This window comes from Euprymna scolopes, chromosome 21 (genome assembly GCF_053919585.1).
Source record: "Euprymna scolopes isolate OS-2025 chromosome 21, ASM5391958v1, whole genome shotgun sequence".
Classification (NCBI taxonomy): domain Eukaryota; kingdom Metazoa; phylum Mollusca; class Cephalopoda; order Sepiida; family Sepiolidae; genus Euprymna; species Euprymna scolopes.
This window is the reverse complement of record NC_136502.1, coordinates 40,400,694-40,414,323: the sequence shown is the minus strand read 5'-3', so window position 1 is coordinate 40,414,323 and position 13,630 is coordinate 40,400,694. Positions and strand designations below refer to the sequence as shown.

General features: G+C 34.3%; 1 protein-coding gene across 1 annotated transcript in view; it reads right to left on the bottom strand.

Annotated features, from left to right (window-relative positions):
- The window catches only part of LOC145242150 (small ribosomal subunit protein mS39-like), an 87,163-nt gene extending 82,744 nt beyond the window's left edge, over nucleotides 1–4,419 (bottom strand). Inside the window, exons 1-2 of the mRNA XM_080105129.1 lie at nucleotides 4,272–4,419; nucleotides 1,025–1,119 (exon numbers count right to left, since the gene is read on the bottom strand). Coding sequence (XP_079961255.1) covers nucleotides 1,025–1,119; nucleotides 4,272–4,339 — 163 coding nt within the window. The 5' untranslated portion in view covers nucleotides 4,340–4,419. The remainder of the gene's footprint in view (nucleotides 1–1,024; nucleotides 1,120–4,271) is intronic.
- Between the last annotated feature and the right edge of the window lie 9,211 nt (nucleotides 4,420–13,630).

The following is a 13,630-nucleotide window of genomic DNA, read 5'->3' as shown; positions in this document are numbered from 1 at the left end:
GGTTGGGATTGTTGTTATTATACATTCTGAAAACCGAATAGTTCTAAACTTATTCTGAGGACAAAATAGCTCTAATTAAACATATAAGAACATCTATATTCATATTTTCATGTTTTTCTCAATTGGTTTTTGAATAAAAATTAAAGAACGCGTGTTGTTTACACTGTGCTAATACTACAACTGCTGCTGCTACTAATACTACATTTGTCCAAACTCGAAAAATAGAAACGTTTTTTTTTTCGGGTAGGTCCTTTTAAATTATTATCAATTACCGTGGTCCTACTCAACATACAATAATACTATTAATTTATAAAGATAGTAAAAAGATTGATTTACTTACTAGTGGGTGTCCGAAGAAATTTTTTTTTCAAAATGTTCGATACTCGTCATATTAAAGTCTTATTTTTAACACAAAAAAAAAAAGAAATGGTCAAAAATATTTCAGAAACTTGACAGTATTAAGATTAACACCTCTTCTGATTGTTTCCCAAATTCCATAACGAAATTCTTCATACAATCACGGTACGGGCCTTTAGAAATCAGAAGGGGTCATTACAAAACCTTACCGAAAACGCCATTTTATGACGTTCACATTTTTATCACTTTATTTGCTTAAAATTCTTAAAATATATAATGTACATTCATATTTATTAATTCATTTGAAAGTATATTCATTTCTGAACAAAACAGATATAATTGAAGTGCTTTGATTTAAAAAATATGGCTATTTTAGTAGAACTACCTCGAAATCTGTGATTATCCAAAGTGTTTTTTTTCTGTCCGTGTGTATTACTAATTAATTAATAATTTATTTACAACTAGCTGACTTAACTCAGCATTGCCCTGGATTATTTTATTGTAGTCAGTGAAAAATTATAGTGGTAAATACAAACACATTATTATAAGTCCAACACCACAGATTTTCCATAATGACACGATATATGGAAAAAGGTTTTACTGACATTAAAATAAAGTACATTAGAAATTTAGTCCATGTCTAAAGATTGGAAAGTTCTTCACTTACTTGTGACTTGCTTTTCCTCTGGCAAATTATTTGTAGACAAGTTGCATCTCTGCATTATACGGCTGCAGGAATTTGTTAACTTCAATAGTGACAGCCTGTTAAAAGAAAAGAAACTTTACATGATAACTCTAGAATTTTGTTTTGTACTAATGAGTAATCTCTAATCAAGGAGCAAAGGCCACTCAAGGATAAGGGAGCCTGAATTTGTTAGATGAATGGTGAGACAAACACCTTCAGGATTAAATATGATTGTTGAAACTGGGCTGAATTAGACGTGCTTCTTCAGTGCTCTACAGACAAATTTATCTTTAGTTGACCTTTGACAACTAAATATTTTCGTTTACTAGCCAAACCCACATGATTTTTAGAATTCGACATCTTCGTTCTATGACGAGTACATACATCAAATATTTTTTTGCATTTTTTTTAATAAGTGTAATTCTAAATATACACCAAATTTTATGGGTTTTTTTTTGATACTTTATAATGTTGATACTTGAACGTATAAACATTCGAATTTCTTTGGATGTTTTTATTTTAAAAGTTTTATAGTTAAAAAAAAAAAGAAGAGTATATTGTTGTATTAAACCTTTTGTTTTTAAATAACTTGACTTTGCTCATTTTATTAAAAAAAAAAAAAGTTGAAAAGATATTTTTCATTCAGTGAGCTTTGGAAGATTGTCGATGAAAGAAATACAATCGCCAAAAAAGATAAGGATTTCATTATTTCTAGTCGCTACTTTCAAAATCACTCGCGAATGCGACAGATTCACTCGCAATGTATAGCCCTGTTCTTCATTATCAGAACGAAATTCGAAATATTGACTTTCAAGCAAAACCAATGGTATCTACTTGTCTGAAAAGTGCTGCAGTCTCTTTATTAGAATAATAAAGACTATGTCTTTCTTCAAGTCCTCTGATAGCTAACACTCATATTCCACATTTGTGTTCTAAGGATGTCATTGGTGGACTGTTTCTCACAAATTTAAATGATCGCATACTAAAAATAATTAAATATAAAAAAAAAAATGAGGTTCTTTTCAAGCAAAGTCCCCTGATGATTGCTGCAGGCCTGACAGACTAAGTGGTAAAAACTTCACTTTATAAACATTTTTATTATAAAGTTCAAATAAGGGATTATTCTGAGTCAAATACATCAAATCTGTTGCCAAGGCCGCTGGAAAAATGGTGGGATCTTTCTATCGATCCGGTAGATATCTCACTGCTGATGCTATTCTCTACCTATATAAGAGCTAGGTACATCCAAGGATGGAATACTGTTGCCACATCTGGGCAGGAGCTGCTAGAAAGGACTTATCCTGCCTTGATAGAGTTCAAAATAGACTTCGTAGCCTCGTAGGAGATGTCCTGTTCTCTTCCTTGCAACCTCTATCTCACAGAAGAGATGTTGCGAGTTTGTCTCTGATGTATCGTTATTTTCATGGAAAGTGTTCGACTGAGTTTCAATCTATGGTCCCCCCTTGCCAAACTTTCACAAGAAACACTCGTCTAGCTGTAAACACTATCAATAATTCCTCCCACTCTTTATCTGTGCCTAAACCTAAACGTAGATTCCATGAACAAAGCTTCTTTCTTAGAACTGCACGCCTGTGAAATTGTGTTCCGTTTTCCTGCTTTCCGGCTGACTACAATATGGTTGTCTTCAAGTCTAACGTAAATAAGTTCTTGATGAGCCGTTCTATATAAGTTTTCAAATTTACCAAATTTTCATTACTAATGATTACTATATTGTCCAATTTCTACTGTACACTCTTTAACCCTTATCCTTGAGTGGCCTCTTGGCCTTGATCATGTGGTGATGCCTATGTAAAAAAAAAAAAAAAGTCAACATGCTTTGACGTGCTAGAAGTGCTGAGAGTATCCTGTACTTCTACAAAGCCACCATTCGCTCATGCATGGAGTATTTGGGCTGGTGCATCTACTGCTAGTTTCTCCCTCTTGGACAGGGTCCAAAGAAGAGTCTCCAATATAATAGATCCCACACTGTTAATTAAGCTCCAACCCTTGGCCCATAGCCACAATGTTGCATCCCTGTGCCTATTTTACAAGTATTTTTAATAGAATGTGCTCTGATGAACTCATTGTACTACTTCCCCCTTGAGGTATTTACCCCCGACAAACCTGCTTAGCAACAAAATCACAACACACCCCTTCATTGTAGAAGTCCCTAAATACTGGAAAACCTTCTGCTCTAATAGTTTCTTCCCTCGGGCAGCTAGAATTTGGAATTTCCTTCCTGCTACTTGCTTCTTTTACATATGCAGAAGTTTAAATGTAATGTAAACGAACATCTTGCTCATCTCCTCTAAACATGATCCCAAATAGCAGCCCGGTACGTCCAAGTGGCGATGTACCTTGCTTGGGGTGAATGTGATTAACACAAAAAAAAAAAAGAAAAAAGAAAAGAAAAGTCCACCGACCGATAATGTCCTACGAACACAAATTCGGAATAGGGACGTCAGCAACCATCGGGGGACTTTGCTTGAAAAAAATCAATACTGCTAATACTTCTCAGCATCATTATTGTCTAATTTACATACTAGTAGTAGTAGTATTTTAAAGTAATAATAATGCAATAATAATGGAATCATGAAAACTGAAACGGTATAATTGTAAGATACCGCCCCTCCCTTTTATTTGTGTGTGTGTGTGTGTGTGTGTGTGTGTGTGTGTCACTATACCAAATAAGTGAGGAGAGAGTCAAGGAGGATGGACAGACCGAGGAGAGAAAACATGAGCCAGACCCTCCGCTGGTTGAGTGTAAAGAGGACTGGGACAGTGGGACTTTGGGGAGGCTTATTGCAACCCAAATTCCAGTGAAAATCAATGGTCGCTGCCAACGAGAAATCAATGGTAAGCGGCTGTTGCGATAACGCAAATTCTTTTGTAAAGGTTATCGAAAGAGGAGAGCAGCAGTAAGAGATGGAAATCTGAGGAGAACACCACAAGTTGTTATCAAAGATGATGGCTTGCGTGACTAGTCCTAGTGAGTAAATAATAATAAAACGTAAAAAGATTTATTAATTTTTGTTATGAAAGAAGAATGTCTTAAAAGATGACACGGTCTTTGAATGTAATCAAAGGAGAATAAATAGTAGTAGCGACCCAACGGGTCACGGGTAGGTTTAATATTTAAATTAAATAAACTTTATGAATGCTTTAAGATAATAATAAATTCAAACACGCACGATATGAATAAGATATCATTTGTTTGTTTATAACCTACCTTTCTAAATGGAATCTTCTTGACATTGTTAAAATATCTGTAGGTGAGATAATTCTCGGCAAGGCCATTTTCGCAATATCGGGGACACGTGACTTAAACTTCCGGTTCTTAAACCGGTGTTAATCTACGAAAATGTGTCTTCTATTTTTACTCCATTCTTTGAAACATTTTTGTTTGTTTTTTGCTTTCAACTTCCTGTTACAGAAAGTAAAATTCGAAATGTAAACAGAATTCTTAGTAAATAGTAAATAAAAACTTGTAATATTTGTCACAGTTCTAAAACAAGCAATCAGCGATCATAGCGTTCTATAATAAACTTGTAGGTTCTTGTCCAAAATTCCCCCATCTTTAAAAAAAAAAAAAAAAGAAAGAAAAATTATATTATGTGACGCAACGAAAACATCACATTCCAAAAATTACGTATATAGGGAATTTTGGACAAGAACCAACTTATATAACAAAACATGAGCATCCATCATAAATATTAAATAAATTGTTTTTTCAATTATTTACCAAACCTGGTCTTTAATCCGAATCAATACTAGTAAATAAGATACCCCTTGCCCACGCGGGCAACAGAAAAATAAAAATGAGATTTTATTTATTTATTTATTTTCGTGCCTTTATACACTGCAAATAGTGTTTAAAAAAATTTGGTTTTAAAGTGGATGTTTATTTTGCTATATAAATGTAATGTAAAATGATCACCCACTTCCGGTGTACTATAGTCTACTATCCTGGTCTAGACAGTTCTGTGCCTCATGCACAAACTAGAGTTTTCTGGGCTGTCACTGTTAAGAACTGTCTGGGTACTTCTTTCCCACCATGGGAACATATGGCACAAGGCCAGAGGATGGTGCGCGAGCCTTTCCTAGTCTCACACAAAAACATGCGTTCACATTTCAAGCTATATTACTTGTCATATACATATGTGCACACGTACACACATGTACTCACACACACACACAAGGACGACGTCACTTCCTTTCAATGTTGCCAAGGCCGCTGGAAAAATGGTCGGATCCTTCTATCGATCCAGTAGATATCTCACTACTGATGCAATTCTCTATCTATATAAGAGCCAGATACGTCCAAGGATGGAATACTGTTGCCACATATGGGCAGGAGCTGCTAGAAAAGACTTGTCCTGCCTTGATAGGGTTCAAAATAGACTTTGTGGCCTGGTGGGAGATGTCCTTTTCTCTTCGCTGCAACCTCTTTCTCACAGAAGAGATGTTGCGAGTTTGTCTCTGCTTTATCGTTATTTTCATGGAAAGTGTTTGACTGAGCTTCAATCTATGGTCCCTCCTCGCCAAACTTTCACAAGAAACACTAGACTAGCTGAAAACATTATCAATAATTTTCCCCACTCTTTATCTGTGCCTAAACCTAAACATAGATTCCATGATCAAAGCTTCTTTCTTAGAACTGCACACCTGTGGAATTGTCTTCCGTTTTCCTGCTTTCCAGCTGTCTATAATATGGTTGGCTTCAAGTCCAACGTGAACAAGTTTCTGATGAGCCGTTCCACTTAAGTTAACAAATTTACCGAACTTCCATTACTATTGATTACTATATTATCCTTTTGACTACTCTACACTCTTTAACCCTTATCCTTGAGTGGCTTATTGGCCTTGATAAGTGGTGACGCCTATGTAAAAAAAAAATAAATAAATAAAATACACACATGCGCAAAAGACCACTGGAAACACCTATAAAAGAAAGGGCAACAAGCGGCTTCTCCCTTTTTTTCCGACCTGCCTTTTCGAGGTGGTTGGTCGGCGCACTAGCCGCTGCCGTTTCGGCATGCGCGCGCATGTGCATACCTTACACCACTTGCTACTATGTGGGACAAAAAGCTAACAGACCGCATGTACACCTTTACACTCTTTCTCTCTCTACTACTTGTGCCAGAGAACACCACCGCGTAGCTCACGGCTAACATGGCGCACAGTTTAACTGATGTCAACCCTCTATCCTTTGTCTTTATCTACACGCTGGACTATCATTCTCATTTCTACTATATTACTCACTTCTTTTTCCACGCGCGAACAAACGATAGTGACCTGAACGTGAGATGAAAACACATTTCCTTTTTCCTTCTACAATACCAGTTCTCTACTAACGATGGTTACACCCGCGTGGTCATGAACACATGTTATATCTAAAACATTCATTCTTTCAACAGTAAATAAACGACACGTTTATCTTATCCATCAATTGAGTTTTTGTTTCCCTCAATTCCATTCGTTTCGTTATTTTCTTTTGTAACAGGAATAGGATTTATATGTTCTAGTCCTCTACATGAAATGGTGACCCCGTTATTTAAGAGTGAAATGGATGATTTTGAATGAAACACTCATACACACACAGACTCTCTCTCTCTACAACAATAAACTTTCCCTATCACCGGCTAACAACGAGAGACACACGCCAAAACTTTAGACCTTCCTCTTCACCAGTTAACAGCGAGAGACGCACGCCAAACTAAACACGTGTGGTACCCTTTTCTTTCATTTGTTTCTTTCACGAAAGAAATTACTGTTCGTTTAATTCAATTTAACACGTCGTTCGTTTCTTCCTTGAGACAATTCATTTTCCCTATTTTGCACCACCACCACCACAAAATGGTAACAACCAAACGCGAGACGAACAAGCATTGCCTCCTATGCCACAACAAACTGGCGGCCGACTGACGCGAAATGAACAAGCATGGCGACCTTACCTTTTTTTAAATTAATTATTTTGAGCGAGACGCACGTTTTATTTGATAAAGAAAAAAACAAACTTTTCAACAAAGAAAAACAAGCGAACCACTACCAACAGGAATAACTACTACAAACAACAATGACGAAACCCTCGTCAGACTCAGCAGAAAACAAACACGGAGCTGTCGACTTCATAACGAATTTAAAGAAAAATTCGAGCTCGACAAACATTTTTCACGGTTTCCTGACATTACCCTGCAACAAACGCGAGGAGCAAAATCACATAGGCCTATGCACATTCTCTCCCGCACAGCAGACGCAACAACAAACTTGTCTCATGTACGCGGACCTTACAGATTTTGCCTGTTTTACAGGGTTCTTGTTTAGATGCTTTTACTCACTGTTACTGAGGAATACTAGTGTCATGATGTATTTCTTATGTGTTTTTGGCCGATTTTCTATGATTTAAACCTAAAATTAGGACAAAATTGAAACATTGCAAAAACTGAATTTTCTCATGTACCTTACAGATTTTGCCTGTTTTACAGGGTTCTTGTTTAGATGCTTTTACTCACTGTTACTGAGGAATACTAGTGTCATGATGTATTTCTTATGTGTTTTTGGCCGATTTTCCATGATTTAAACCTAAAATTAGGACAAAATTGAAACATTGCAAAAACTGAATTTTCTCATGTACCTTACAGATTTGCATAAAAGCATACAACAAAAAGGCGAGATTCAGTCAAACTGATTCAAACTGTCTGTCTGAGAGTTACAAATAATTTGTCATTAGTAGCTGTGTAAGGTGGATAATGTGCCTGTTTGTTTTTGCTGTTGTTGGTTTTTATGGAAATCACTCCAGACAATGCATGAAGCCACTTGATGTAAGGAGCTAACAAGAACAAAAAAATGATTATCGGCAAAAACAGGAAATTCCTATTAGCCTTATTTTTGAAATGGCCAACACTATAGGTAGAAGGAAAATAGTCATCAGGAAAAGAGCTTCATAAACCTGCAATTCTTGGAAAGAAGCTACTGGAATAGGAAGCTATATTACAATGAAGCATTAAAAACAACAAACTGATGGAGATCAGTAGACCAACGACTCAAAGGAGCTGGAACAAGGAAGGGATCAAACAATTCTTAAGAACACATGCCATAATAGTATTTATAGAAACGATTGAGACTAACAATATCACATCTGTGATAAAGAGGATGCAGATAAAAAAGGAAGAGTGGGGGGAGGCCTAATCAAATTACAGATAAGTTTCTAAACCTCATTAGTAAATCTCAAATAGGACAAAGATTCACTAACTGAAATATGACAACAGTAATCCAGTTCAAGGATTCCATAACATTCGGTTGAGAGAGATTTAACAATAATAGGTATTTTTCATTCAAGATGGTGTTGTTGGTCATTGGATAACTATATGTATTTCACTTGGGTACTGACGTAATGAATATGAGTACATCCGGGTTCCTCTTTATAAAAATATAATTGGCTGGTCAAGCCATAAATACCAACTGGTAGAGCCACCTGGGAGAGACATTGAAAGGTACACCAAGACCTCACATTAAGGATATGCCAGCTCCTACCATGGACACTAAATATATTCAGTAAAGCGACTTACTAAATTATTACTTGAATACTGTAGCCAAGACTATTTGGCTACTTCAAAGGAATATATTACTTTTGTGGAACACATCTGATACCAAGAAGTGAAAATCCAGAAATCAAAATACAACCAATGTCCTGTTAAAACTTTCTCACTATATATCGACAACTTGTTAAGATTAGAAAAGATAAAGAGTTTGGTTGAATGCAGAAGTTCAGGAAGTCTTATAGCACTCCATTAATGACAACTTCCAAAAAAAGTCAACTTTTTTTTCCCCTCGTACTGTTAGATAATAACATGGTTAAAAGTTAATTAGTTGTTATCGATCTATTTGTATATCTATCTATTTATCTATCTATCCAGTGATATTGTTAACATAGTTTATATTGGGAGTTATTTATTGTTTATAGAATAAAGTGTAGCAATAGGTTTTAGCTGAGGATGTTTACATAAATTAGCTAGGTTAAATAAACAAAATGACCTTGGGCAGGCATACATGGAAAGGTTGCACGTTGAGATAATGTGCTTTTTGAATGATGTAACGGAACTGAGGTCAAGAGATCGGAAAGTTTAGTTAGTCGAAGAGTTTGAGTTTCGTCACGGAAGTGAACAGACGTGCTTCAAGCCAGGAAACGAGGCTGTAAAGAATAAGCATGTAGGCACGAAATGCAGACTCTTTGTGAAGACTATTTGAGACAGTTGAAATGAATTTCTATTTTAAAAATATAAAGTGTTCTTCTGTGGTTTCACAAAAGAAGGAAGAACAGAGGTCTCAATTGGTTACGGTGTTGGTCATTTCATGTTTCATCATGGAGCTCAGCAGTGAAGATAGAAGAACTTTTGGAGAAAGAAAAGGTATGAAGCATATATTATTCTTCTTATAAAAATGATACCTTTATGTAAATATGAACTGTAATATATACCCGTGTGATAACTCTCTGATACAACATGATTCAGTTTATATGTGAAGGTCCTGGATATGGCCTTAAACTATATCCAGTGGTGAGGCCCCAGCTTGCGGGCTTTGGGGAGTGTGGAGCCACCCTTTAATTGCCATTGCTCCCAGATCCACTCTGACCCGGAGTAGTAGTACCTGTTAGTGTCCCAACTATGGGTTAAATAGAAACTGACAAAAAAAAATATATATATACTCTATTAAAAAATTGTTCTTCAAAATCACTGGATTCGGCATTAAATAACCTGAAAAGGGTTGATATGCCGTAAAACAAAAACAAACAAACATTATACGTCAAAATCATACTCCCAGGCTAAACAACAATACATACAATTTATACATTTATCTGGTGGCGTTATAAGAACAATATCTCTCACCCGGACTATGTAATATAATTATTTTGATATCTCACACCCACTTGACAAATGAACAATATTTCTGACAAAGAAGGAAGAATTGCTGTTTTCTGGGTCAGAATCTATTCCATCTAACACTTATCTTTCGCTAGTTTTGGACCTTGAAGTGATATTTTTTAGCTCCTTACAATCAAATGGCTTCATGCTTCGTTTGGAGCGATTTCCATAAAAAAATAAAAAATAAAATTGATTATAACTAGGGCTAGGACAACAGCATATTCTTTTCATTGTTTTGACTCTCAAGTGCGTATCCATTAATATCTTATATGCTTTTATATAGAGTGATGTGGTTCTGGGTTAATTAATTGTGCCTGGTATACACTCGAGAGTCAAAACAATGTAAAGAATATGCTGTTGTCATAGTCCTAGTAATAATGGAATAATAAATCTTTATTGATTTTTAAACTTTTATATAGAGTGATGTGGCTCTTGGTTGATTAACTATGTCTAACTGTGTCGGATATATACTCAAGAATAAAAGCAATGAAAAGAATATGCTGTTGTCATAGCCCTAATTATAACAAATTCAGAAATAATAAATCTTGCTATTAGTTTCTACGCTTTCAAATTTTACAGGTCGGTAGAAAAATAAATTTTATTCTGTTTAGGAAATTTATTTGTTGTACATTTTTCTCCCCCCACCCCCAATTTTTTGTGCTGTTAACTATTTACATTATTGCAACTTAGTACTTCAATGTTACTTTTTTATGAAACCATGGTTTAAGCAAAAATATATAATTTGAGAAAATGCCAAAACCAGTTTCACTTGAAATAATTTGAATGACTGTGTATTTATCTCTTTTCCCACAGTGAGAAATGTGACACAAGGGTCAGAAAGTGGGATTGAAAAGTCAGCAACCCCCGAGGAGGAGCACTCTGACCTGCAAAAAAAGTCTGGGTAGTCCCATCAGTATTTCATGGTAGGGGCGCCTCAGGTGATTAGCAATAAACTAACCCCTTCTCAAAGAAAGAAGGCAAAGCATAGAACTGCACTAACCGCAATCAACAGGAAAATGATCATTACAAGAATTGATTTTCGGAAGACTGAAATAGGATTACAGAAAAGGTGACTGGATTGAAATATATTTTTTTTTTGTACTCTTTTATGAAATTTAAATCAGAAACTGCTAAAAATAGACTTGTTCTATGCTGTGTAAACATGAAGTTCAGCTGTCAGTTCTTTTTTTTTGTTGTTTTTTTTTTTGTTTGTTTTTTTGGAAAGGTGAATGCAATAGCTCCAAAAATTTTTTTTATTCTTTTCAAGATTATGCCATGCTCAATATATTGGACTTAATAAAATCAAGTTAGCATTACGCATAAAATAAATGAGAAAAAAAAACGCTTTAAATCAGTAAATATGCTAATATTATCGGCTTACTTTCAAAAAGGCGACATGTTTTATTTGATAGATGGTAGTTGCTAAAACTGGGAATTGGAACTAGGGCAAATAAAAAAGTGATTTATATAAAAATAATTTATATGAAACAAAATCTATATATTAATACCATAGTACCTTTAACACACGTACATACGTACATACATACATACATACGTATGTGTGTCACGGTTTCCAGATTATAAATTATTCAATTAGGAGATCCTATTTATTGAAAAGAGGATAGAAGGTGATAATATACTGCAAACACTGAATTAGTATATAGATACACTAATTTAATGTTCATAGTATGTTATCCTTGTCTATCAACCGTTTTTAATAAATAGGATCACTTGATCACTAAAGACGCAGTGTCAAAAAAAAAAAAATTAAAATAAAAAAATGATATTGTTTTGGGGCCGTATGTTAAACTGAAATATGCTTTCTTGTTTTTCTGGATATGATCTGTTCTGTCTAAAGATGGTATAATGGTATCGTATGGTGTCCTTTTGCGGCAATAGAAATATGTCACAGACTCCAATAAGGATATTGGCGATAAACCGTAATAACCAGATATATTCTGACAGTACATTAACCAGAATACTTAGTTTAATACTTTTACAGTTTTAACAAAAGGACTACAATAATATTGTGAGGTCTCCATTCACGCTGAACGTCCACAGAATGCCCAGCAACAATATATTACGTATAAAAGATGCCGCTGTGGAATTTCCAACGGTCCTGCTAGTATTTATAAAAATATTTGTTTTAAAACATAATTTTTATGTTTTCACAATGTAAATTAAAAAAAACAAAAACAATGAAAACATTTTAAAGTCTCCATGACACCTTGTTTCCACTCCCTTACTTTATCAATGTCACCATATTGGAAATAAGCTGATATAGTTCCTATTTACAATGCCTCCCCACGGGACAGAGTTAGACACCAGGGTCGTTTTTTAATGTGGAGAAAAAGAACAAGAATTAAAAATTGTCTCAGTCGTGAAGGACTTCTCCTCCACTGAAAGAGAACAAGAAATTGAAGTGCAGCATCTGAAGAACAGATACTACACTGTGATCTCGGCACAAAGGCGATAGTTACTTAATAAGTAAAGGTATTTTTGAAGGCTTACAATACTGGAATGTACAGTCGTTATGAACAGATAAATGAATAAATCAATAAATAAATAAATGAATAATAAATAATTCAATATATTTTTTTTTAATTATTTTATTTTTTATTTATACTTATTTATTTATTTACTTGAATTTTTTTTCCAACTGTGGATAGTATTTATTCCAAAGTTACCAATACCATCCACAGTTGAAAAAAAAAATTAAGGAAAATAAATAAATAAATATAGATAAAAAATAAGATAATAAAAAAAAAATTATTGAATTATTTATTATTCATTTATGTATTTTTTTTATTTATCTGCTCATAAGATGGTACATTCCTGCATTTTAAACCTTCAAAAATACATTTTATTCTTTAACAATGCTTCAAGCAAACCACGCCATACTTCTGTTTTTTTTCTCATATTATTAATACGTAATATTAAATTGATTTTAACACCAATACATTCAGCATGTCATAAACTTAAAAAAAAATACAATTTTTGAGCTATATCATCTTTCCAGAAAAATTACCCGTCACCTAAAATTTATGTTTATCCTCTGCTGTTACATAGTTATTCCTATTTAATTGGCTCCCCACAAGAGCAAAGTTGGATAATGTAGATATATGTGGCGTTTTAATGAAAAATAATTTTTTGTTGTTTATAAAGATCCTGCTTTTTTAATGCAAAAAAAAAAAAAAAAAAAAAAAAAAAAAATGGGAAGAGGCACAATGGAAGGGTCTGCTGGAAAAAATATGGACGGGTATATTTTGAAAATACATAAAAATGGTTACTCGTTCTGCCCTATGCTGTTTAGTGAAGATCTGAGTGATCTTTTTTTTTTTTTTTTTAAACTATCAGGGTCACCACTTATCAGGGCTAAGAGCCATTTGAAGATAAGTGTTAATGAGATAGGAAAGCTGAAGGATGAGGAACATTATGGTAGTATTCACTGACTAACATTGATCAATGGGCTTGATTGATTTTGGGGGCGATCAATAAACCTCAACTCTAAATTTTAATACATTTTATTTATCATTATTATTTTAAAAAATTTCTATATATTATTGGTGTGTAACTGAACTCACTCCCCTTATTTTGTCGTTTAGTCTTCACATTTACGAGCGGTGTTTCTGACAAAGGGGGAATAATTGCTGTTTTCTTAGTAGAA